At 40.7% G+C, this 27,606-nt stretch overlaps 1 protein-coding gene and 1 long non-coding RNA gene across 2 annotated transcripts in view; one reads left to right on the top strand and one right to left on the bottom strand.

The window, feature by feature from the left end:
* tbkbp1 (TBK1 binding protein 1) overlaps window positions 1-27,606 on the top strand; it is a 90,601-nt gene that overhangs the window by 7,295 nt on the left and 55,700 nt on the right. The window contains exons 2-3 of the mRNA XM_079594780.1: window positions 22,108-22,349; window positions 25,754-25,879. Coding sequence (XP_079450906.1) covers window positions 22,125-22,349; window positions 25,754-25,879 — 351 coding nt within the window. The 5' untranslated portion in view covers window positions 22,108-22,124. The remainder of the gene's footprint in view (window positions 1-22,107; window positions 22,350-25,753; window positions 25,880-27,606) is intronic.
* On the bottom strand, window positions 10,782-14,385 carry LOC306989690. Its single transcript, XR_013795691.1, has 4 exons — window positions 13,899-14,385; window positions 13,734-13,819; window positions 13,542-13,633; window positions 10,782-11,279 (listed from the first exon to the last, which is right to left on the bottom strand). It is a non-coding gene; the product is annotated as an uncharacterized lncRNA (long non-coding RNA).

Genomic DNA, 27,606 nt, shown 5'->3' with positions numbered 1-27,606 from the left:
AAATTAGTTATTTCATATTATTAATTGAATAGTCCTTATGTTTGCTTTAACTTTAAAATGGTTTGTGGTTGCGTTTTAAAAGAGATTAATTTTGACCAGTCTGCCATTTTGACCCATCCCAGGCCTTTATGTGTGCTTTTGTACTGCATTGCAGGAGGTATATGGATTGTGTTGTTGCTTGCATGACCTTTAAAGCGCATTCAGACACGTTTCTACCCAATGCTTTTAAGGTTCAACAGTCTCCCTGGAAGCAGTTGCTACGTGTTACTGAGTTGCTTAGCATTGTTGCCCTCAATAATGCCATGTTGTGGTTGTGATGTCTTACATGCAAACCCAAGCTTTTGATTTTCCAATTATCAGTAAAGAACGCCTGGCTAATGGGTTGCTGTGTGAAAGTGATATTGTTCTGTGAAGTGATGGCTTCAGTAGCCCACACATTGCACAAGGCCTTACCATGGAGGCGTAACGTAATATATCTATGTATCTATAAACGAGATGGAGCGAGAAGAGCAGGTGGGGGGGGAGGAGAGAGGGGGAGGGTGGGTTTATGAGACGCACATTAGGGTGAAAAATGAATCTAGGGAGGAAGTAACAAGATAAGAGGGGGGAGAAAAGCGGCAGAAGGGAAATGAGGTGAAAGCAGGAGTAGGAGAAACACAGGACGACAGTGGCAACTCGTGTTTGCTAGACATCGCTCTGGAAATATTATCATTGTGTTTCTCTCTCAAGGAAAACCAGGTTACCCACTTACTTGCTCTCGGTGCCGGACTGCTATAATTCCCCTAGGTGGCCCTAAAAATAACAGTCCACTTTTCCACAGCGTTTCCTCAGTCTTTCTCACTGCCCCTCTGGCAGTGCACATTGTTGACAGAGATGCTATCGGGGAAATGAAGGCTATTGCAACCACCAGCACATAAAATTGTCACTAATAAACTAGCAGACTTATTGGCAACCCAGGCACACTGGAAATGCGTACAGTACCTGTGTTCCCCTGAAAGGTTACCGCTTTATTGCGTAAAATAACGTACTACCTACACTAAAATCTACCCTAAACCAACTAAACATGAGATTAAAACACATTTCTTGAGGCAACCATGCCATTTTAGCTTGTATTGCAAGTCTTTGAGCTCTTTTATCAAGACTTATGTTTCACAGGAATCGTTGCGCATCACAAATGCAATGCTACCAGGTGAGACCAAGCAGGTTTATTACATCCAAAAAACATACATTTGGTTATGTGATGCAGACATCAAATAAGTTTACAAACCATGCACTATGGCAAAAAAGCATTTTGAATTCATAACAAACTATTGTGCAAGACATTGTGCAAAAAATAAGTCTTTATTACTGTCCTTTTAATCATCATTTGTATTGTATAATGGAACCAAAGTTGTTGGCGTTTTACTGCCTCATGTTCATTTCAGCTGGAAACTGCAATGAATTATATGTGAGGCAACCTAAATTTCGTATTTCCAGTTAGTCTAGGTTGGTTATTAGCTGTTGGCAGTAGTTTACCACATTTAAAAACAATATCAAGTCTATAAAACACGTGAACACTCCATGAACACTCCGTGAGAACATTTATTTAAACAGCATACACACCGGGACATTTGACTGCACATCACATTTCTGACTATTGATACTGCTTGCAAGTGTGATGCATTGGTAGGTTGGGTCTAGGGGACATAAATTAAGCCTTTAAATAAAAGAGTTATTGAGCTGTTTATATTGTCAAGTCATATACAATAAAAGAGCCTGCACAGCGACAGGAAATAAAAATGAACACAGAAAACCTGCCTACCTTACAAAACACTGAGACTTGTGCTCAGGAGGAGAGCAGACAAATTATTTCTAAGCACACTGCAACGGTCACAATATGACGTCACAATCTGCACGTATGTTTTAAAAAACATTGTTCAACATATAAATAACACTTTTTTAATAGCCCACTTAAAAGTGTTTATTACAAATAATTCACTATAATGCTAAATATTAATAAATGTAAAGCCCGCTAAAATAATTTAAAGTTCCGTTTCCATGGTAACGCAACATCCAATTTCAAAATGGTTTTCACAGGATGAATTTTTAGCTCGTACACTTTCGAAAGACAGCTAATTTATGATGTTCTCTAAAATATGTGATAGGAAAAAAAGGCAATAAAAAAAAGAGCGCCTAGCGCCCCTCTAGCGGTACGGTGACATTTAAGGGGTTAAATGTTGTTTGAATGTAGTCTCAGCCTCAGCCATTTTGCACATAAAACTGGGAAGCATGTGGCAAGCAGTATTCTGTTATTCTTCACTGAACTGTTTCCATCCACAGATTGTATGCACATTTTGAAAAAACTCCAAGATGCACATAAATTCTAAAAATGCGCATAAAAAACATATGCGCTCAATTGAGGCGGACACATTTTTCATTCAATAAGAATACATGCACATAAACTATGATTGAAACACATTGATAGAATAAATCCCTCTATGCTCAACAAAAAACTCACGTGACTTTGCCTCAACAGTGGATGTGATTGGATAACGTACTCGGTTACTAACGTAACCTCGGTTCTCTCTAGAAGAGGGAACGAGTACTGCGTCGAAGAACGCTACGGGAAAGATATTTCTTTGTCGAGATTGAAGCCTAAAATTAATCCTTAATTTTGTAATAATGTAAAACGCTTTTCTGAAGCATACAACCTAGGCGGAGCAATACAGCTCACCCATTGGCTGCTCTGCCAGAAAAGCACAGCCTATGCGAGGCCAGGACGCTGACCAATGAGGGCGCTCCGCGCCCTTCTGCGTCACCTCCCGCCCAAACAGGCGTGGCCTAGGCCTATAAATACGAGCATAGCTGTCTAACACGCCGATTTTCGTCAATGAAGCGACGCAGCGCGGACACGCACGGCCATGAGACGCAGTACTCGTTCCCTCTTCTAGAGAGAACCGAGGTTACGTTAGTAACCGAGTACGTTCTCTTACGTAGAGTTCTCTCGTACTGCGTCGAAGAACGCTACGGGAACCCCATGTAAAACGCCGTGCGTGCTCTTGGACCGACACAGACACCTAAGGGCGCGCGCGCCCTGGTATACAAGTGCCTACCCCAAGAAGTATAGGGAGAGCGGCTAAATTAGCATCATCCCTTTATAGTAGTGCCTCTTAAGGCATAACAGCATATATATGTAAATATAGATATATATGAGGGGTAATAGCATGCTCATGGGACACATTGTCAGTGAGTGATGCTTAAACATTGAAGTGACCTGGGCCGCAGCGCGGGGCAGGAAACACTTATACATAGTCTTCTAGACCGAGAGCAGTTTAGCCTGCAACGCAGGAACCTCTAGGTTATAGAACCTAATAAATGTAGACGGGGAGGCCCAGCCTGCCGCCATACAGATATCTTGTAACGAGATTCCGCTATACCAAGCCCATGAAGAGGCCATGCCTCTCGTGGAATGTGCTCTGATGCCCAAAGGGCATTCCAAGCCTCTAGATGCGTAGGCTAGCGCAATGGCGTCCACTACCCATCGAGACAGACTCTGTTTCGTCGCGGCTCGCCCCTTGGAGCGTCCGCTGAACGAAACAAAGAGCTGCTCCGTCTGTCGAAAAACAGCGGAGCGGGACACGTAAGCTCTTAATGCCCTGACCGGGCAAAGGGAGCTATTTCCGTCCTCTGAGGCCGGCAGGGCCGACAGGGAGATGACCTGAGCCCTGAACGGTGTGTTGAGGGACTTAGGCACGTACCCATGCTTCGGTTTCAATACGACTACAGAGTCGTTTGGCCCGAACTCCATACAAGAAGCTCTCACTGAGAGCGCTTGCAAGTCTCCCACACGCTTCACTGAAGCGAGAGCCAAAAGAAACACGGTCTTGAAAGACAGGTGTTTCATGTCAACTGAGTGAATAGGCTCGAAAGGGGCCCCTTTCATAGCGTTCAACACTGTAGAAAGGTCCCAAACGGGGACTGAGGGGGGGCCTTGGAGGGTTTAACCTCCTGGCGCCTCTAAGGAAGCGGACCACCAGGTCGTTCCTGCCTAGTGAACGGCCAAGCGTTGGATTAACGAACGCTGATATGGCAGCCACATAGACTTTGAGCGTGGATGGGGTTCTTCCCTTATCCAATAGCTCTTGCAAGAAGGAGAGAATCTCCGGTTCTCCACACTGAAGTGGTGACAGACCTTGATCTGAACACCATCCAGAGAACACCGTCCATTTGGAAGCGTAGAGCCGTCTAGTAGACGGAGCCCTAGCTTGCTCGATCGTGTCTAACACTCCTCTTGGGAGGTTAGCGGGTACCCGTTTATGGCCCATACGTGTAGGGACCAAAGCTCGGGGTGAGGATGCAGAATCGCGCCCTTGGCCTGTGAGAGGAGGTCTCTCCTCACTGGAATCGGCCACGGGGCAGTACTTTTCAGTCGCATCAAAGCTGGGAACCAGGTCTGATTCGTCCAGTATGGAGCAACCAGTAGTACTGAGCATCCGCTCTCCTTGATACGCTCCAGCACTTGAGGCAGGAGTGAGACAGGAGGAAAAGCATAGAGCGGACGGCGGGGCCAGACTCTGGCCAGCGCGTTCGTGCTCTTCGAAAAGAATTCTGGGCAGTGAGCGTTTTCCTGGTTTGCAAATAGGTCTATTTCCGCTCTGCCGAACCTTTTCCACAGCAGACGCACTGTCTGTGTGTGTAGGGACCACTCTCCCGTAGGAACATTGTTCCGTGAGAGTCTGTCCGGGCCTACGTTCAAGTGGCCTGTCACGTGTATTGCTCTTAACGAGCGCAGGTTGTGCTGGGCCCACACCAGTATGCGTTCCGCTAACCTGAATAGGTTTCGGGACCTCAGGCCACCCTGGTGGTTTATGTAGGCTACTACCGACACGTTGTCCGAGCGGACCAGGACGTGGTGTCCTTTTATCCGGGGACAGAAGCGCCTCAGCGCAAAGTCCACCGCCATCATTTCCAGGCAGTTTATGTGCGGTAGTTTGGCTCGCTCTGCCCATTGGCCAAAGAGCGGTCTGCCGTCGAGCAGTGCTCCCCAGCCTGAGGTGGACGCGTCCGTGGACACCACCTTCAGGCTCGAGGAAGTCCCCAGGCTTACACCTGACCGGTACCAGTCTGACGCTCTCCATGGTGTCAGGGCTGAAATGCATTCCTGAGTGACCTTGAGGCGATAACGAACGTGTAACCATGCTCGGCGCGGTACGCGCGTTCTCAACCAGAACTGTAGTGGGCGCATGCGCAGCAGGCCCAACTGCAGCACTGTAGAGGCTGAGGCCATGAGGCCCAGCATTTTCTGAAATCTCCTGAGCGGCACTATGTGGCCGCTGCGGAAGGATTTCGCCATTTGCAGGGTATTTCGCCTGCGCTGTGATGACAGGCGTGCTGTCATAGACAGTGAGTTCAGATCCAGTCCTAAAAAGGAGATCCTTTGACTGGGAAACAGTGAACTTTTCTCCCAATTGACTCTCAGACCTAAGCACTCGAGGTGATCGAGTATTAGTGTCTTGTGGTGAGCGAGTTCTGACGGCGATTGAGCTAGAATCAGCCAATCGTCCAAATAGTTCAGAATTCGAACGCCTCGGAGTCTCAGGGGTGCCAGCGCCGCGTCCATGCACACTGTAAATGTACGAGGTGCTAGAGACAGGCCGAATGGCAGGACTGTGTACTGATATGCCCGGCCCTCGAAGGCGAATCTCAAAAATCGCCTGTGACGTGACGCAATTTGTATGTGAAAATACGCGTCTTTCAGATCTATCGCCATAAACCAGTCTCCTCGGCGGATTTGCGCGAGGAAACTTCTGGTCGTGAGCATTCTGAACTTCCGCTTTGTTAGCGTTTTGTTCAGACGCCTTAGATCTAAAATGGGTCTGAGACCCCCGTCTTTTTTCGGTACCAGGAAATATCTGCTGTACAGACCCCCTTCGCTCTGAGATAAAGGCTCTATGGCCCCTTTGCTCAATAGCTTCGCTATTTCGGCTCGAAGTAGATGTGCTACTTCTGTTTTCACCGTGGTTTCGACTTTCTCCGTGAAACGGGGAGGGCGTCGATGAAACTGTAGCGAATAGCCTCTTTTTATAGTCTCTAGCACCCATTCTGAGACCCCGGGAAGTCTTTCCCATGCATCTGCACGTGTGACTAGGGGTTGAATGTAATCTGGGCCCTGGTCGCGAAATGGCGGCGACACGAGAGCAACCGTGTGCTGTGACATGGACGCCGTGGCGTGTGAGGCGGGGGGCATGTTTAACACAGTATGCATCCCGCGCGCGCTCGGCTCTCTGTGTCGAGAGAGAGCGCGCGGGACGAGTCCCGTAGGGCTCGTTATGCTTGTGAATAAACGTGGGCGCTTGGTGGCGGGCACATTTATAACACCGGGGACACTGTGTTTGTGTACTGACTGACCGTTCGTTAGTTTCGTTTTTACAGAAAACCGCGGAACGTGCAGTGTGTAGTGGTTGTGGGCACTTGGCAGTGGGTCACGCTCACTACATGTAAAACACAATCGGCATGAGCCGATTTTATGTGTGCAGACCCTGTGTTGTTCAGGGCTGTGCTTGCACGGGTTGAAAAACCGGGCTCTGGTCGCGAAATGGCGGCGACACGAGAGCAGTCGTGTGCTGTAACATGGGCGCCATTGCAGCGTGATGCGGGGGCGCGCTTAATCGAGCGGGCAGCCCGCGCGCGCTCTCAGCTCTCTCAGCTGAACGAGAGAGCGTGCGGTGCGAGCCCCGTACGGCTCGGCATGTTTGAGAATAAATGTGGGTGCGTGAACGCGGGTACATTTATAGCACTGGGAAGTACTGTCTATTAGAACTGACTGACCGTGCATTGGTTTCGTTTCATAGAAACCGTGTGACATGTAGCTTGTAGTGATTGTGGGCGCTTGAAAACGGGCACGCTCACTACATATAATGCACAATCGAAATGAGTCGATTTATGTGTGCAAGCCCTGTATTGTGCGGGGCTGTGCTTGTGTGTACAAATGGGCACTGGGTCGTGGGCATACAGTTACACACATTACATCATCGGCCATGGCCGGGACACCGTGTAGCACAGAGAGTACTGTCTATCAGAACCGACTGACCGTACATTCGTTTCGTTTTTACAGAAACCACGGGACATGCAGTGTGTAGTGATTGTGGGCACTGAAAAGCGGGCACGTTCACTAACTTACATGTGAAGCACAACCGACAGGAGTCGATTTTATGTGTGCAAGCCCTGTATTGTGTAGGGCTGTGCTTGTGTGTATGAATGGGCACTAGGTCGTGGGCATTACGGATACACACATTACACCATCGGCCGTGGCCGGGACACCAGTAAATACATTTTCAGATTTACCTGGGGCGTCGTGAAAACGGCGTCTGTGTGCAGGCAAACGGGCATTGATGCCGATTTGGTGACTGCAAAATACACTGGCACGGTCGCGAATGTTGGGACTGTGCGAGCGAGACATTTTAGTGAAATCCGGCCGCGGCGGGATTTTAACACTGTAGCTTTCCTCGAAGCAGAAGTGCGCATCCTGGCTGAAAACGGGGCTTTCCGGGACTCCGCGATTTCTTCGTGAATTCAGGAAGAAAAAGGCGCGGGTCGTGAGGACGGTAACGTACGTTCCTCTGCAGAAAAGCAGCCATCCAGCCGGTAAGCGCATCGATGCTGGTCTTTCTCCGTCGACGCTCACGAGCGGCGGGGGAGGGGAGATCCTCGGAGCTCGCCCATCCCTCGCTACCCGAAGCGAGGAGAGAACAGCAGTCGTCCTCCACAGACACGGCTTCATCTTCCTCGTCCATGACGGACGCGGCGGCACACAGCGGCCCTTGTCCGTCGGTCAGAGAGTCCAGCGAAGCGGGCGGAGAAGCTAGCGGCAGCAGCGGCGAGCACCTCGTGGTGGAGGGAGGTTCCGGGCTCCGCTGAGCACGGCGCTTTTCACGGCGCGGCACTACAGCGGGCGGAAAAGATGCAGCTTCAGTAAATGAACGCCAGGCGAGTCCGCAGAGTCACCGTAGGCATCAAATTACAGTGATGGCAGCCGCCATCGACGAGAGCTGAAGCTGCGTGATCATCACCCAGGCAGGAAACACAAGCACGTGGTCCCCGTCGCTGAGCGGGGCTCTACACGAGCCACAGGAGGTGCGAGACATCTTGAAAAAGACGCTCGGCTCTTTTAGTGTGGAAAAACTGTGTGACGCGACGGCGAACACACACACAAAACACACACACATAATGTAAAGGATATTCCACGCCGGAGAAGCGCAGCAGGGAACGGCGGCTGAAGGCGGCGATGACCAGCGGCTTCAGGTAAGGGCTCGTCCTGCTGAGGTGCTTGTTCCAAACGGCTGTGGCGGCTCGAATCCAATCCAGCGATGCGTGCAGCTTCGTGAATTTAAGAAAATCGGCGTGTTAGACAGCTATGCTCGTATTTATAGGCCTAGGCCACGCCTGTTTGGGCGGGAGGTGACGCAGAAGGGCGCGGAGCGCCCTCATTGGTCAGCGTCCTGGCCTCGCATAGGCTGTGCTTTTCTGGCAGAGCAGCCAATGGGTGAGCTGTATTGCTCCGCCTAGGTTGTATGCTTCAGAAAAGCGTTTTACATTATTACAAAATTAAGGATTAATTTTAGGCTTCAATCTCGACAAAGAAATATCTTTCCCGTAGCGTTCTTCGACGCAGTACGAGAGAACTCTACGTAAGAGAACTGGACTAACCAGCTGACCAATTTCATTGCACAGCATTTCAAATGTTGGTTTGATCATTCTGAAATGCCTGAGCCAAAGTCTGTCATCAAAATGATTTGGTTCAATTCCCTCCCAGAAGTGTCTCACATGATTGCATTCCCAAACACCAGTGGCCTCATGTATAAAACTTCCCATAGATTTCCACGTAAAAGTTTTCAGATTTATAAAACCAGAACCTGCGGAAAATTCCCTTTATAAAACCCAGTCAGCGTAAGATTGTGCGTAAATTCATCTCCTCATTGTCCTCTCCCCTAAATAACCATATATGGAGCTTACAACGCCTAGTTTTACTATGCATAATGTCATCTGCATATAATTTCCATGCATATTCCAATCCATATTGATAGATACAAGACAGTCTGAATATGTATGAGTCTCAGTCAGTTTATATTAATTGAAAAATAGAACAGCTTGAATCGCCAATGTGCTACTCTGCCATTTTCCTCAGATAAAATAGTCTCTGGTGTTGGCATATGCAGGCTACTATATATATATATCTATATATTTATCTATGCGTTTATGAATGTGTGGGTGTTTGTTTGTTTGCATGCACACGTGCGTGTATTGTGAAATGGCTTTCACGCTTTTTAATTTTTTTGTGTGCGTTTTCTGTGCGTGGGAATCCAACATCATGATGCTGCCACTCACACTTCTCCAATCACTGCATGAGTTTCTTCATCTTCTCCACTCCTCGTTTCTGATCTTCATGTCTCTTGGAGTGTTGCTCGATCAGCCTTTCCCAGGCCCCCTCCCTTCACATTCCTCCTTTTTCTCTGAGAAAAACTAATGCCAGAGCAGATGCTGATCACCTCTTCTCTCCACATGCGTGCGTGTGACGTCAGAGCCCGCCTGCCTGCCTCTGATTGTCTCGGGAGGCATTCATTGCAATGTGTTCATCTCTGCTGGGTTCACTGGTGTGGGTGTGAGACCGCAACATCCTTTTTGTAAGACCCAGTTTAATCAGGGCCAATTGTTTATTTCTTACCTCACTTCTCATCCTTCTTTTCATGTCTCTATACTCCCTGAAACCTGATTTCCAGAGTGAGTGTTTTTTAGACATTCACTGGAAGTGTTAAATGTCCTTGCCAAGGACACTTCAGGGCTTTCATTTTGGTAATGCAGTAATACATCAACACATAGAGTGGAAAAACTGACACACACATATATGAAGGAAGTGCATTCTGCAAGTGCAAGCCAATGTTTTCCGATAATTCAACCCTCCGCGCGCCCCTCCTCTTTGCTGAAGTTGCTATGTGACGGAACAATGAACTAGAACACCTAGTGAGCAGCGCTCAGGGTGCTGACTTCTATTATTGATTTTGTATCATCACAGAGTCACTGCCAGGTGTGGAGAGGGGGGAGCTCATTTTATTTATGTGTCAGTACTGAATATATTACATTCATTTTGAATAATGTACCCATAAGCTGCATGCATTATTCACTTAACTTTCTTCTGTCCACCATCTTCATTTCTTACATACTGGTCAGTGTTGTACTGTCTAATGACTCATTTTTAACTAGGAAAGCAAAAACAAACATCAAATTTTAGCATGACATCTTTGATTGAACTTTTTGGGGAGAAAAAAAAGATAGATAGATAGATAGATAGATAGATAGATAGATAGATAGATAGATAGATAGATAGATAGATAGATAGATAGATAGATAGATAGATAGATAGATAGATAGATACAGTAGATAGATAGAGTAGATAGATAGAGTACACTGTAAAAAGTTTAACTATTATTTACTTAATTTTATTGGTGAAACATTTTTACACTCAAAAAAATTGAGTAAATTTTAAAGCTGTGAAATCTTTGAAATATACTGTATAAATTGAGTAAATGTCAGTTAAAAAATTTAGTAAATCTGAATAACTGAATTATTTTATATGAGAAATAAAATTAATTAGATATAATCAAAATTATAAAACACCACAACTGTATTTCTATGTCAAATAAACTAAAAAAAAATTGAGTAGATATAATTGAAATATTAGATGAAATTTAACCAAACAAATGTGCTATATTTACTAAATGTAAAAGTGAGTTTAACTTAATATTGGACTATAAATTATCAAAATGTTGCATTCACTTGTTTACACTATTTACCCTTTACTTAGTTCTTTACAATGAATATAATAAAACCAAATAAAGCAAGCAACACATTTTTAATTGAACATTTATTTGTCAATTAAACATTAGACAGTCTAAAAATCAACCTATGAAACATTTCATCCATCTTAATATTCAATAGATTGCAAAATTCAAAAATGTAAAGTAGCCATAAGAGAAATGACTAAACCTTATGAAAAATTTCATCCAATTTAATATTCAATTAGATTGCATGTAAAATTCAAAAATGTAAAGTATAAGAGAAATGACTAAACCTTATGAAACATTTTCATCCAACTTAATATTCAATAGATTGCAAAATTCTGCAACAGTGATGCCCTCAATCACAACTCCTACATCGCGGACTGCCCCATTGTCCCGAAGGATGTCGATTTTTATGACCTCCTCTGCCAACTCTGCTTGTACAAAGACGGGAAGATCATCTGAATCCTACAGGCAAATTGTAAAGATAACTGGTTAGAGCTAACATTCAAACCTGAATGTTACAAGAAAGTGACAAATACACAAAACAAATAGCACCTGAAGAAGCAAACATCCTGTCGGACCATATGACAGGTAAAATCTCAAAATTCTGCAGTCAGTGAAAATACACACATTGACTTTAATGGAAACCTATTGACAATTGTTCCGCAGTTAGGGGTTAGACTGCATGCCTTTCAGAAAAGCGAAATAAAGTAAAGTGCAGCGCCATTCTGTCATATGCATAGCATTATGAGGAGAACATGATTGTAATAGAACATTGTAAATTCTCTTTAGTTTTTCATAGCGCTGTTAAAGGAGGAGCGCATCCACAACAAGAGTTCCACATCCGACAAGCACGGTCAAGTTAACGAACGTTAAGGTTTTTTGTGCAGATGCAAGTTGTAAGACTACCTTATGTTGTCCATATCTAGGGCTGGGTATTGTTCAAAATCTTTCGATCCGGTGCCAATTTCGATACCTCAGTTTCGATACCGGTTCCTAACGATACTTTTTTCGATACCATATGTTTTAAAGGGCACCTATTATGGAATTTTGAAATTTACCTTTCATGTAGTGTGTAACATAGATCTAAGTGAACAAAAACATCCTGCAAAGTTTGAAATATGAAAGTGCACCGTATATAAAGTTATTGTCTTTCAAAAGTAAGAGTCGACTCTGAGTCATTTTTATGAATCGTTAGAAGACCGAAGCTTTTTCTCTGACTAGATGACGTCAACTTGTCAAGTTATTTGAATACGATACGCCCACTTATTGCGCTCCAAGGCCAGCAGGGAAAATATCATGGCGACGAGACGCTGTGTTCTGAAGTGCGGCTCAAAAGCAAACTTTTTTCATCTGCCCAAGGAGGAGCATTTGAAGACTAAGTGGCTACAATTCATATATACAACTATACCACAGAAGTATAGTCCGAGCCTTGTGCTTTGTTCGCGCCATTTTGAAGACGATTGCTTTACCAACTTAAATGCAATCAAACTTGGATTCGCGATATTGAAGGAAGGTTCAGTTCCAAGTGTATTTGCATCAGCTTCCTCCTCCGTATCACAACCTGTAAGTGTTATTAATAATTTTTGCTTTTATATTTTATGTAGCATGCTTAATTATTTTGTTTGTTGTGTAAGCACCGTTTAGCTTCTAGGTCTTCAATGACAATTGTATTGAGATATGTGAAGTGTTTGTCGTTGTTTTCGGAGTTGTCTAAAGAATAGAGTAATACCTCGTAGTAACGTAACTGCATTTTTTTGTGTGTAAAAACGTTATGTTTATGCATCGGGCTAACGCAAACAAAGACTGATTGTGCTTTTACAATATGAACTCTGGGCTATGCTCGCTAACATAACATTAAATTATCTTATTTTTCGTTTTTTACTACAAACTATAAAGCAGTGGACTATAATCATTATTATAACACAATTTAATTGATAAAAGCATCATTGTACTCCGTGTTAAACAATAAGTATTATCTCTGTAAACACTGCTGGGTCATCTGACCAATCGCAGATTAGCGTCGCGCAAAGGAGGGGTTTGGAAAAATGAGTCGTTGAACGAATCATTTGGGAGTCGGTGAGCAAATCAGGTAAAAATAAATGCATATTATACGACAACAAAAGTGTTTTTTGTCATTGCATGCATGTAAAACTGTTGTTGGGGACTCCCAAAACAACATTAGGAACATTTTAAATGTCATAATAGGTGCCCTTTAAAATCCATTTCAACATCAACAAAAATACATTAAACACAAAACTTAATTAAAACAAATTCTGGTAACACTTCTCACTCAGGGTAACATTATTAATCAAACTGGTTGTGCTTTTTGGATAGGGGTGCGCCAGCAGACACAGTTTAACAATGAATCTGAATGAAAATTGTATTAAAATGTATGAGGTGCCGTCTAAGGCTTAAATCAAACTTCATTCACGCACACATATATGAAACACTTGTATGTATACTGCTGAATGCTAAAACAAATAAATATGAAATACACAACGACACACCTAAAGTCGCTCACGCACATACACGCAAACTCTACACACGAGACGTGCGGCGCACACATTCATACGAGACGCGCGCGCGCACACAAACTCTCGACGCGAGCACACACACACTTAGAAAACTACACTGTTGTGTACACGTACACACGGTCAACGTTTAATCAATTTTGAATAAAGTATTGCAAATATACATAACGTTAGTTATAAGCTGACTACTTACAGGATATTCGAGGAATGCTGTTCACGTCGTTGCTGAGGAAAGCAGTCCTTCAGTGAAAGGTGCCTCTTGCTTAAGCGGCGAAACTTGTTCAACTTTTTGTACAAAATACAAAAACAATTGTTAGGAAATCCTAAACAACTAACTTCTGAATTAAGTATTACAAACATAGCTGACTAAATTACATAGGCCTACCTGGATATGCGAGGAGTGCGGGCCTTGTCGTTGCTGAGGAAAGCCGTCCTTCAGGTGGCTTCGATTAAGCCGCGAAACTTGTTAAACTTTTCAAGATGACGTAAAAGACAATTGTTAGGAAATGCTTAATAACTATTAACTTTTTAATAAAGTTAACCGACTTACGTTCGCTACCAGAGCAGAGTTGCGAGGAGTGTGGCTACTAGTCGTTGCTGAGGAAAGCAGATTGCCTTTGTTTTCTGCGGAGTTGCACACGTGATCACTTAAGGCGCGAAATTTACTCAATTTATTTAAACTGTTGTTTATTAAGATGGAACTTTATTTAGGAAAATTGGTAGGAAATACTTAATAATTTTAGTTTCTAAAACAGATCAGTACAAGTAAATAATTATAAAATATTTCTATTAGAATTCACCAGAAATATTAAGAGTATATTACAAATATAATTAGTTTGTTAAATACTTATTTATTTTCATTAAATAAACTTAAATAATATATGTACATTTTAGAGAAATTACCTGTTGGATTTTTAATTATTTTTTTTAACCTGATCCACTCAAAAAATCACTTAAATGATTTCAAAAGATTTTATTAAGTTAATTTAGCTCTTTATTTTTGTGAAATTTACTAAGCCACTGGATTATTTTTTACAGTGTAGATAGATGCAGTAGATAGATGCAGTAGATAGATACAGTAGATAGATACAATAGATAGATACAGTAGATAGATACAATAGATAGATACGATAGATAGATAGAGTAGATAGATAGAGTAGATAGATAGAGTAGATAGATAGAGTAGATAGATAGAGTAGATAGATAGAGTAGATAGATAGAGTAGATAGATAGAGTAGATAGATAGAGTAGATAGATAGAGTAGATAGATAGAGTAGATAGATAGAGTAGATAGATAGAGTAGATAGATAGAGTAGATAGATACAGTAGATAGATACAGTAGATAGATACAGTAGATAGATACAGTAGATAGATAGATAGATACAGTAGATAGATAGATAGATAGATAGATAGATAGATAGATAGATAGATAGATAGATAGATAGATAGATAGATAGATAGATAGATAGATAGATAGATAGATAGATAGATAGATAGATAGATAGATAGATTCACCTTGCGAGCGTACATGATTTTTCAAAAGCACTATTCTTGACTTTAGGAGGAAAACTTTTTAATGAGGAAAAAATTACTGAGCGCATCATTAGTGGCTTATGTAAAATTTCTTCTTTAGTGGGTTTTGCTGAACTTCTAATATTAGGGGAGAGGTGGGGTTTGTAGTTACATGCCAAAAATGGACAGGAAGATAAGAGGCTAACAGTTAAAACCCTGCTGAAAAATACAGCTTATGGGGACCAGCATGAGAGTGCGGTTTTGCTTGAAAACAGCATGACTGTGCTTGTCCACCAGTTAGACCAGCACTAAACCAGCTCTAACTAGCATAAACCAGTCTGGACCAACATGGAACTCATGCTGTTTTATGCTGGATTTTTCAGCAGGGACAAGCTAGAAAAGGTAGAAAGGTGAAGACGTTAGTGGACGAATAGACAGAGCGAGTGAAAAAATGAAACCCAGAAATAGGATGATGAGGAGCAGGATAGTTAGAAAGAGAAAAAGGAGAGGTGCAGTATAGTGAGCTGTGAAATTTAACTAAATCTTTTTTTCTTCCTCTCCTCTCATCCATCTCCAGTTCCACCTACGGATGCGCAGCACCCACACCTGCTGTGCTTTTACTGTGCTCACCTTCCTATCCCTCTGCCCTGAACACATCACACATGCATTCCTTCGTCAGCTAAAACCCTATCACATGGTTTACATTGTTCACATACATGCTACATAACAATGTTTTAGTGTGAGACACACATCCCATTCACTCACACAAACCTCTTTTGTGCATTATATGCTTCTACATGAGAACGCCACATACTGGCATGGCCGTGAACAACAAAAAGAGCGCATTAGCTCATAGTTTGCAGTTGTGACTGTAGAATCGATATCTCCCTTACTCCCACTCCATGGTAAAAATACACGTGTACTTGCTCTGATTTGCCCACGAGGCTCAACCACAGTCCCTCTGCAACACCCACTCAGTTATGTTGCTACTCGTCGTGCCAACTTGTGCCTGCCCGATCTTCACTCCAAAGGAGGCGTTTTGCTTCAATATGGTCAATAAAGTTGCCCAATGTGAGTTGCTCACAGGGAGTCTGTTTCTAACTTAGATGCAGTAAAGATGACATTAGTCAGAGAAATTTGAGTTTAGAAAAAAAAAAGTTTTGCTTTCAGGTTAGCCTTTTTTTAAAGCCACTAAACCTGTGAGAAAAGAAAATATGACTAGATTCTGTAGATAGGTATTTTCATAATGTTACAAATTTAACTAGCAGGGCTCAACAAATGCAAAACACCATTTCTGTCACCTTAATGCACATATTTACTCTAAAAAGAGTTTATCAAGCATTTACATTGAGGTGTCTTCAGCACATATTCAAAATTTGCATTAAAATACTTCAAACCCAGTAGGCTAGGTGATAAGTTTTGTACATAGAGTACATATACATCATTTTTAAACAGGTTTACTGAAATATTGAGCATTAAAGATTACAGAATCCTATCAATTTAAATGTTACCTAGGTAACATTATCTAGCTGGCTAAAATAGCTGAGTTTTTTTTATACATTAATGTTTTGTGTGTTTTGTATTAATAATGATAATAATATAAATGAAGTTACATAATAGCTATATAATTTATAGTAAAATGCATATTACATTAATTGTAACTTTTTTTGCAAAGATATCTTAACGGTTAATAAATAATATAAATATATTCCCTTCTGACACTGAAAACATTTTTTTATTTAAAAATAATTATATATATAATGGGGCTAAATGTTATCTACTGGCTGGCCATTCATAGTTGTGTTTTTAATTGTTGGGCATTATTTTTTTTTAATATGTGCCAAAGAATGAAGGATGTCTTTTTGGCACATATTGTATTTTTGGGTTTTAAAATGTGTGATTTTGCTCTTTTATTGTCATCCCATCTCTTGTATCCAATTACATTTTGTCACGCTTGTGTTATGGCTGTTTCTCCCAATAAAGTGTAGGATGCATAGATGTAGGCATATTTTTTGTGCGTGAGTGTGTGTGTGTGTGTGTGTGTGTGTGTGTGCGTGCGTGCGTGCGTGCGTGTGTGCGTGTGTGCGTGTGTGCGTGTGTGTGTGTGTGTGTGTGTGTGTGTGTGTGTGTGTGTGTGTGTGTGTGTGTGTGTGTGTGTGTGCGTGCGTGCGTGCGTGCGTGCGTGCGTGCGTGCGTGCGTGCGTGCGTGTGTGTGCTCATGTTTATGTGATTTATGAGGACACAAATTTGTATAATGACATGTGTATTACACTGGTATTAACTTAAACATGGTTTATGAGGATATTTCATGAGTCCTCATAATTCAAATAGGTTAAAAAACAATGTTTATTAAAAATGTAAAAATGCAGAATGTTTCCTGTGATAGGTAGGTTTAGGGATAGGGGCAGTGTAAGGGGATAGAATATACAGTTTGTACAGTATAAAAACCATTGCGGCTATGGAATGTCCTCACAAGTATAGCAAAACAAACTGTGTGTGTGTGTGAGTGAGTGAGAAGATACACCTGTAGAACCGCTGTGGTCATTTATTTTTGTTTATCACAGACAGTCACACTTCTCCTGCAGCCCTGCTAATCGTCGGCCAAGTGAGGGGCCACAAAGCATGCCAGAAACACACATAAACACCCCACTGAAATAACAGGTGTGTGTGTGTGTCTGTTTGTGTCTGCACCATGATATGGCATTATAGCAGCCAGATTCCCCGTGACAAAATGGGCTTGAGTCCGATACGACTGTGTCCTGCTGTCTGTAATTGCATGCGGCTTGTGGTAAATGTTTAGGATGACAGCCAATTTCATGAGCAAGTGTGACTGAAGGAAATTATGCAATAGCACTGTCTACAGAAGAGAGTTAGATGCTGGCGTTCCTAAATTTTGGATGGTTGGTTTGACAGATTATTAAATAATTCAGAGGGTGTACGTGCTGATCTACCGGTTAGAACATTAGCATCATTTCAAGAAAATGTGATGCCCACCACATTATTAAGGCAAATGATGTTCATTTCAATCTCATAATGATTTTAGTGACTTTACAATGAGCACATTTAAATGAGAAATGGTTGTTTTTGCAAATAAGACACATTAATTGAGGAAATGTACACATCTTAAGGCCAAAAATAATGTGCTTGCATATAAATTCGGGTATTAATTAATTGCCACGTCTCGGATTCCAACGCTTTTTACATTTTTTTTTTTTTGTCATTTAAGAATGACGAACTGCAAACGAGTTCCTGAAAAAATCTCTGTACAAATGTGTGTGTGTGAGAGAAAGTGTGTGTCCATGTCTGTGCCAGTGCCATCTAGGCCCCAGGTAACAAATGACTTCCTGTGGTAATTGCTCTAATGAAGCGGGGAGTAGAGCTGTGGAATTCTTAATAGGTGTGCGGAGAGTGTAAGTGTTCACAAAATTAGGTGCAGGGGAGAGAAAGACAATAGGTGAGATGGAGTAAGATGGGAAGATAGATGTCTGGTGCTCTAGCCATGCAAAGACTGTCCCATTTGTCTGTTTTTTTTCTTGTATCTTGCCAGGGTTTTAAACCCTGACAAATAGTCAGATCCATGCTATAATCCATGTGCTTAAATTCTTGTTTTCACTGAGACTGGGATGGCTGTATGTTTGTGCAAGAGCGGCATTCTTGTCAATAGGAAGCATGGGCATCGTGCATCGGTTTGTTTTAGGGGGCACCAGTGGCAGGAATAAAAACATTTTAACAATGTACTAGTTTGTCTTATGTAAGACAAGTTAGTCTAACAATAGTTTTTAATCAGTGAGCAATGAGACCCAGATTGAAATACTGGTTATATGATTATATGTATATGGATTCTGTAATCAGCCAGTCAACTTGACAGTCAGTCAATGCCATTTTTATTGTATGAAAAAGAGCAACATTGACATTTTCAGAACTTATTTTGAATTCCACAGGGGGGAAAATGGCTATTTTTTTTTTTTTTTACTATGATAATCATGCATCTTTTTTTTAATCAGAGAAATAGATTATATGAGCATGACACTTCATTATGTTTGCAATAACATAGACATCACATGAGATAAGTGCAACTGCTGCAGCACACAGAGAAGCCCTGAGTGAGAACACACTTGTATTAATGTAGTGGGTTGGAATGTCTCTAAAGTGATATTCTTCCACCTACACACATTCACACCTTCATCAGAACAGCAATCTCTCCCCCATGGTCATGCTGCTTAGCCATGCCTGAGCAAATGTATTGGTGTGAGTGGGTGTTTTTCTGGATTACCCTGAAGGATGGAGAGAAAGAGAGAGAGTAGAATCAAGAGAACACCCAGGAAGAGGTCCAAGGCTTCTTTGTATGTTTTTTTAACATTGGTATACGCAAGAGATCAAAAATAGCTTACTAAGAAGCATCTGACTCATTTTGTGTGCAGCTAAATCTCCTCACACCTCCGTGGTGTATCAGATGGCCGACCTTATGCTGCACACACATCCATATTATCTTAATAAACGCTTAACAGTGAAAATTTAACTTTTTTCTGCTTACTCCATGTTATCTGTACATGGTTGTGTCCTGCCTTGTTGTTGAGTGCATTGTCTAGTGTGAATGAGTGTTGATGACACTGGAGCGATTCATCATAGTGTGGACAGTGGGCTGTGAAGGCAACACACGGGACGAATAGAGCTACACCTCTACAAACATGGCTGCCTGACACATCATGCATTCAAGTCAAGTTCAATGTTTTGGAGCAGTTACACTTCCGACAATATTAGGATGCACATGCACACAATGGGTCTCATTCATGAAACACGAGCAGAACGAATTCTTGAGTAAATCGTGTGTAAAGTGGTTCTGGCGTAAATTTTCGGATTCATTAAAATGTTCGTATTTTCCAAATGTTAGTTGGTACGAAAGAAATCTACACCTGCTCCCAGGCACGCGTAAATAGTGCGTTTAACATCCGAATGTTTTGCTCATTAATAAGGCTGCATTTTAATTCACCTTAATCGGGTACATATTTACACACAGCATTTTGAAAAAAAATATTATATATAGTAATTACATGTGGTTTTTATTTTTACTTTTATTATGAGAGCCAGTAATAGCAAACGGAACACTTTAATCAAATAATTAATTGCTTTCAATAGGGCTGGGCTATATTTTTTCGAAGTGAACTAATTCGTTTTTTGCAGTCGCTTCATGTCGAACCATTTTCTTTTCACTTCTGGGACTGTTCGATTAACAGATGAAACTCCAGTAACTGCATCTGTAATATCTGCCAAGCTTCCTTTTTTTAGGACCTGATACGCCACTATGTAGCTACGCTTGAAAATAAAATGTGGCGTTTTGAATGAACTTCTGATAATAAAACTTCAATTTCTGCATCTGAGAAATTGTTCTTTTTCATTCGCTTTTGAGAAGACATGTTGAAATCCTTCGTTTGGTGTCATAATATGATGCCCATATATGGTTGTCAGTCGGATTTAATGGGCGGGATTTATGGTAATTGAGAATGAGCGTGCACGCGCGTCCCATTTACGACTGATTGGAATTCATTAACACACACACACGTTTCACTATCACATCTGACGTTTACGAAGTATTTGTGAATCAGGAGAAGAGTTTTCGGGAAGGTCTCTTTACGCGCAAATCACTCACATATTGTATATTTACGAATGTTTCATGAATGAGACCCAATGTATTGTTACATATTATTATTGGTTATCGGCCAATATTAAAATCAATAATAAAATATATTATTATAAATTATATAGAACTTTATTATACAAAACTAAAAATCTTTTTTAGTTATAGAAAAATATATAGTTTTTTTTTGTCAGATCTCATTGTAACCATTCTAATAATTATTTTATCTTTGCAGTCATCTAAAGTACACTGAAAGTTACGTAAACAATTTAGTGACACAGATAATTGTAGTCTTTAGCCAATTTATCTTAGCCAGTTGTACACTACCATTCAAAAGTTTGAGATCAGTATGATTTTTTTTAATTTTTTTATTAATACTTTTATTCGGGAATGATGCATTAAACATTATCAGAAGTGGCAGCGCACTTTCTATTCATGAAATAATTCTGAAAAAATGTATCATCCTAAAAAATTTTTTGTGTATATTACAATGTTGTGGTGCCTTAATTCACTTGTAGTTGTTGATTTTAGTTTATATAAATTTTTTTATTTATGCTTATATGTTGATACCCATTTAAATACCGGCTTATATTTATTTGCCACAATTGTAATACTAGCATTCTAAATGTTTGGAAATATACTAATACAACTGTACATAATTAAAAGTGAAATGTATGGATACAAATTATTTCAGTATATTAACAAATGGGCCAATTACAAAATATTACAAGTACAATATTTGCATGAACTATGTATTGTATTGTTAGCTTAGCAACATGCAAACAGCAAACGATTGCCATCGATTGTGAGTCATATCTCCTGTGTGGTTTGTGTGAGAAGCACTATTTATATGACGCACAGAGTTGCTGCCTATGTAGAGCGCTCCAAATCTGTCACTTAAGAGGTTTCGTTTCAGATAGGATGCTGCCTTAAAGATGACAGCTAGGCAGCTCATTAGGTTTCGGAACACAGTTTATATGTACACACTATCATCAATAAAAAAAAATGAAAATTATTGCAGATTTTTGACATGCCTAATTTTCTCTCCAGCAAATTGAATGTCATCGCCATGCTGCATTTACAAAATTTGCTGACCCTGTAGAAGCTGGTAAGAAATGGCAGCTGTACTTGTGATCTCAGTCATTGTTGCTAGGCGGTGATGTCATCATCTTAGCAGCACAGCATGTACTTGAATCAGGTCATGCCGCTCAGCCCTTTTATGTATCTCTGGCTTTTGTCTTCCTGAATAATTGATGACGTCTCATTGACTGTGGTCGGTCCACACCAAACATATCCAGAGAAGCTAAAGGGCATGTGGTCGAAAAAGAAAATAACCTTGGACTTCAGTGAAGATGCTTTTGTTTGGTGCGGTTTTGGTGGTTTGTGGCATGCATGTCAATACTAATGAGAAAGGAAATAATTATCCTGAGTGAGGGTGAAGTGTAGCTTATAAAGGGAAGAGCACGCACAATAACAGAAGCATTGAAGAAGTGATGAGAAGAAGTGATAAATTATGTTCAAGATGAAAGGACGAACCTCCCAAGGCTGATTAGCTCACATCTTTGATGCACGTAAACAACCTTTCTTTCTTTCTCTCTCTCACATCTCACAGGTTGAGGATCAGGAGTCATGGAGTCTCTCTTCGGGGGCCAGTTGGGCTTGCTGGGGGGTAACGAGGGTCTGAAAGAAGATGGCTGTGGTGTGGGCTGGTCCAGCTCTCCCTTATCAGAGGATATGTACTCTGCCTCCCACTTCGCCCTCATCAGCGCATACCAGGACATTAAGTCTCGACTGGCAGGCCTCGAGCGAGAGAATGCAGACATCAAAAGAAAACTCAAGATTTACGAGATAAAGGTACAAAACGCCTCGAAGATCCTTTAGCCTCAGATATCAGCAGAGGTCACCTTAGATGTCGGCCGTGTTGTACCTGTGGACTGGCATTGGTAGACATTTATTGTCCACATGCTACTGTAGATAAAATAGTCTGTTAAACCTAAAAAAAATTTAATTAGTCATTCATTCATCACTGTTGCCTATCAAATTAGTTTTTACTACACCACAGTGTAGGGATGCTTAAATGCCCAAGTGCCTTTGAACACGCAGCTTTGTATAATGCGTTTACGTAATTTCCACTGAAACGGGAAGCTAAGGTGGGACATATTGAATGGCCCCTCACCCTTTTCAAATGGCCAATAGCATTTAGTTGACCTCACAGACTACAAGTCGTACACTGTAAAACTAAATATTGGTTTAACTTAAAAAAAGCAAGTTACCTTGTTGCCTTAAAATTTTGAGTTCGTTGTAATACAAAATTTGAGTTAATACAATGAAGAAGAATGGTTTAATAAACAGAAACTCAAAATAGTATCATGTTCTCTTCACCACATTAGTTATCGAAGTTGATTTGACAAAAGATAAAAAGTTGTGATAACAAATCATGAAAATATTTTTTTACAGTGTACTTGACAGCACCATGAAAGCGAATCTGAGCGCTGATGATACGTTGGATTTAATAGTAGAGGTGTGAATAAATTCTAGCCATTTCATTCTTAACCAACGTACAGTTTGAAAACGGAATAAAACTCGAGCGTTCGAGCCACCGAACACACATCTCCAACCCATATTGCTCCGTGAAGTGTCAACGGTTGCTTTGGCTAGGTGGTATTTATAGCATAGGGAGTGGGATGCTTTAGATCCTGGAGAGCATTTGATTGGACAGAAAATGTGATTAGAAGCTGAAGTCCGTGGTGATGTCATAAAAATCCGTGATCCATTTTAGCGGAAGTGGGAGACTGTAAGTTCTGTCTCCTAAATGTGAATTTTTGTCATTGATTTGGAACACACCGGCTTATTCATAACCTTAAGGCTAACATATTCATACTAAAAGCTAAAAAAAATTATTTCAGGGGGCCTTTAACATTTGTTGTAAATATATATGACATAATCATCCAGTCAAAAGTAGGGTGTAGACATCCTTGTTAGCCCTAAACTCTTTTATCCTGCCTCATCTCACATTAATGCAGGGACTGTGACATGGTCACAGACGTTGAATATAGGACATTTAATTAGAATAAAGCAGAGTGGACACACGTAGCAAGTGATAATATGGTTACCTGACGCACAGCAGAGAACTGCGCTGAGAAAAAGCAAAAAGCAATAATTACACTAACCACTTCATGTGTCAAGCAAGCCTACTTGATGCTGGTAGATGCCAAATGCTTTATATAACTATTGCGGAGTTGCTTTACAGTTTTCTTGTGAAATTAGAGTGATCTTTGTGAGTTCAGCAGCTGAATACTGATAAGCTGTTGTCAGAGTTTATGCTAAGCATATAACATTGAGTTGATTAATGACTGTGGCATGACAGCACTCATTAAGAGCTGTGCCTGCTTCATGTATGAAAGAGCTTTATTTATAGGCCAGCTAACACGTGAGCCGAGCTGTACATGAACAAGTGTGCATGCTGTCTGTAATTAGCATGTCACGCATCCACATAAAAACGCACAAAGCCACTTATACACACAATGCGAGATGCTCCTGATGCTGTTTAGATCGCTGTTAGGATAGTAGATCACGTCTCTATTAATCATTAAACACGAAAACGTGATTATTATTCACATTTAGATGAGAATGTTTATCTTCCTTGGATTACATATCAGGAGCACAATGCTTGTGCTGTGCAGTAACACAGTCAACAGAGTGTGCAGCTGGTTCATTTGATGTGATCTTTTCGTACGACTAGGTAAGTTGGCCAGCTTCCAGGTCTCTGGAGAGCTGCAGGTTGTAGATGCTCCAGACTGGGTATTTTTAAAGCTTTTTGGTTTGGCCATGCCCAAACATATGCATGTATACGCACCAAGGATGGCTAGGCTCTGAAGAACAGCTGTTTTTGCAGAAGGCGAGAGAGAGAGAGAGAGAGAGAGAGAGAGAGAGAGAGAGAGAGAGAGAGAGAGAGAGAGAGAGAGAGAGAGAGAGAGAGAGAAAGAGAGAGAGCGCCTCCAGGGTTCTGCGTTCACTATGGCTCACTGCCTAGTAAAGGGCTAAAAGTGGGGAACAAATGCACACGGCTCTCAAAGCTTGTGGGAGTAAAAATGTATAAGATCCAGCACATCAGTGCACACAGCATCTACTGATATATATTTTAGTGTGTATACTGTATGTCCTGGCAGTTACCTAAAACACTATAACGAATACTGGTTTTACATATGTTTTGGTAAGTCTAATCATAAACTGCTAAATTAATTGCGGATTAACTTTATCCCATCTGGAAGTCATCTGAGGGCAGTAAATAAAAAGGTCAACAACAACAAAAATAGATACTTCAGAAATCATTCTGAAATGCGGAAATATAATACTCAAAAAATGTATATTAATTAATGGTGAAAATAGTTGTGGTGTTTAATTTTTTTTGGGGGGAAAAAACTGCTAACTGCTGTTCTTTTGTAAAATTGTAATATCTTTACTGTCACTTTTGATCAATTGAAATCATCCTTGCTGAATAAAAGTAATAATTTATTTTTGAAAGAAAGAAAGAAAGAAAGAAAGAAAGAAAGAAAGAAAGAAAGAAAGAAAGAAAGAAAGAATGTATTTATTTTTGGCTTTTGCCTTTGTTTTATAGAAAAAGGAAGGTGGTGAGAGAGTAACAACCAATGTGCTTGACTATACCTATCATCTGGCTAAATGCCCAATGCTTTTCTTGATCATTTCATAATTGCTTGAGAATTTTCACAAGCATCTGTTTAAAAAATAATAATTATCTACTGCTTTCTGCACAATGTTAAATCTCTAGACCTCATTTGCATAGAAAGAATGAATATTTGTGCTAAAAAGAAAGACAATGACTTGATTTAAACAGTGCTACAGTGCCCGGTTAAACCAGATTGTGGGTGGTTAGTGAATATATGTTGATGGTTTGTGTGCCAAAAGTGGTACAACTGTTTAATGAACTCAAACCCCTGGTTTCACAGACAAGCCTTAAACCTAGTCCCAGACTAAACTGCATGTTTGAGCTGTCTTACCTGAAAGCAACTTGCACTGACATATCTTAAAATATGTCAGTGCCATTGTTTTGTCTCAAGATTCACACCAGTAATGTTTTTTTCTAGGGCATGTTTATAAAAGCTACTTAAATGTCCTAATTAAACTAACGCCTAATCCTGGCTTAATCTAAGCCCTGTTTGTGAAACCAGCCCTAAATTATTCTGTTTAATGACTTTGTGCCTGTGATGTGGTTTCACTTTTCTTTTCCGTGTGTGTAGTTCCCCATGATAAGCGAGTTTGGAGAGGACAGAAACTCCTACTGCTCCTTTGAGCCCAAAGACACAGCGCTGCTCCAGTCTGAGAATGGCAGTCTGCAACAGAGAGTCAACATGCTGACCCTCGAGGTGAGAGGACAAACACATATACACACATCCTCCTCTTTCTGGACTGTATTTCATCTGTTGTTCTGCTCTTGTTATATTGTGACTTGGCTATATTGTTTTGTAAATCTGGATTACACAACACAAAATGGAAAGATTAGAGAGTTACAGTAATACGATTAGTAGGGTAATGAAGGACTACTTTCGAATGCCCAGTCATTCATGACAAAGGCCTTACGTAATCTAGACCACGAAGCGTTCGGTTTTGTGTGCCTGAAGCCCGCTCTCAATCGTCTCCCCCGACTGGCTGTGATGTGGAGTGTAAATGGGAAGATCATACTCTCTCTCTGCATCTCTCGGCTCATTGCCTGGCGAAGCGTCTCATTAATTAATGATGCTTGCTATGTGTTTCCATAGCCACCCAGCAGCCTTCCCTTCGTCGAAGAGCCAGATTTCTCTTTGTCATCTGTTCTTCTCTCTCCCACACCTCCCTCGCTTTTGCTGACGTTTGATACTTTGTGTACATTCCTTATTCTTCCCCCTATATCATCGCTTGACTTTGGATTTCCTCCTTTATTCATGTCTTGTTGTGTTTTATTCTTTACTTTTTTTTTCTTTTTCTAACACCAAAGAGCTTTGCAGTCATGAGCTATCGCAGAGATCTAATGCAGCGCAATTGAAAGTAAATAACCCGTTCTGTTATTTTTCTGAAAATAAGCTACTATTATCTGTGAAGCCAAAGGATCACTGCAGAGAGGTGTGTTATATGATAATTGAAGTAGATGCTTATGCGTCTGTATCAAAATGAAAGTGCAGGCAACGACACGAATGCATTCGTTTCATTTTTATATCGGGTAGAACACCCTCTGTGGATAAATGTTTTAATATTTTTTCCTAACCGGTTTCTACTGACAAGCAATTTGTCAGAATATGAAACTTTTATGCAACATGAAAGGTTGACGGAACAGTCACTTGCCCTTTCGCCAGTCAAAAGCTTACTTTTTATTGATCTTGCATATCCATGTTTTTGCCTTGTAAACATAAACTTAAGTTTTCTGTTGCTGATTTGTCAACAGGATAGCAAAAAAATGAAGAATGTCATAAACTCAGTAATCATATACAGTACCAGTTTTTCAGCAAAAAAAAAAAAAAAAAACATGGATTAGGATTATAACTACATCATTTTCAGCATGTTGCAATTTTTTGTTTTATCAAAAAATTGTTCTTTACAAAATATTTGATTTACAAATTGACTATCAAATATGAAAGTATATATGTATATGTATCTATAATGTTATACACACATTAAATATTTCTAATAAATGTGAAATATATTGGTAAAAAATAAAAAAGGTTAAAATCAGAGTAGAAATATATTCCCTGAATAAGGGAGAAAAAAATGCTTGTTGTTTTTCCAAAGTTGACCCTGATTTTATTGAAATATAGTTACCAGTTAAGACTGTTGCTTAACATTACAGTACATGTGGCAGAAAAAAAAAAGTTAAATGCATAAGATTTAGGTCACAGCTTCCAGCAGAACTGATTTTATGGGTCTACTTGGAACATATAAATTCCATAATGGTAACAAACAAGCCAGTTAAAAATAAATATGACAAGAAATAACTGGCAAAATTCTTTATATATTTTTATACTACACCTGCCTAATACCAAATGTTACAACAGCTTGTCATTATACAGCCTGAGGACAGCCCAACTGTCCATGTAATTCAAAGCACATATTAAACACACTA

The sequence above is a fragment of the Phoxinus phoxinus genome (assembly GCF_949152265.1).
Source record: "Phoxinus phoxinus genome assembly, chromosome: 21".
NCBI lineage: Eukaryota > Metazoa > Chordata > Actinopteri > Cypriniformes > Leuciscidae > Phoxinus > Phoxinus phoxinus.
Note: the sequence above shows the minus strand (reverse complement) of the source record. Positions and strands in the feature narration are given on the sequence as shown.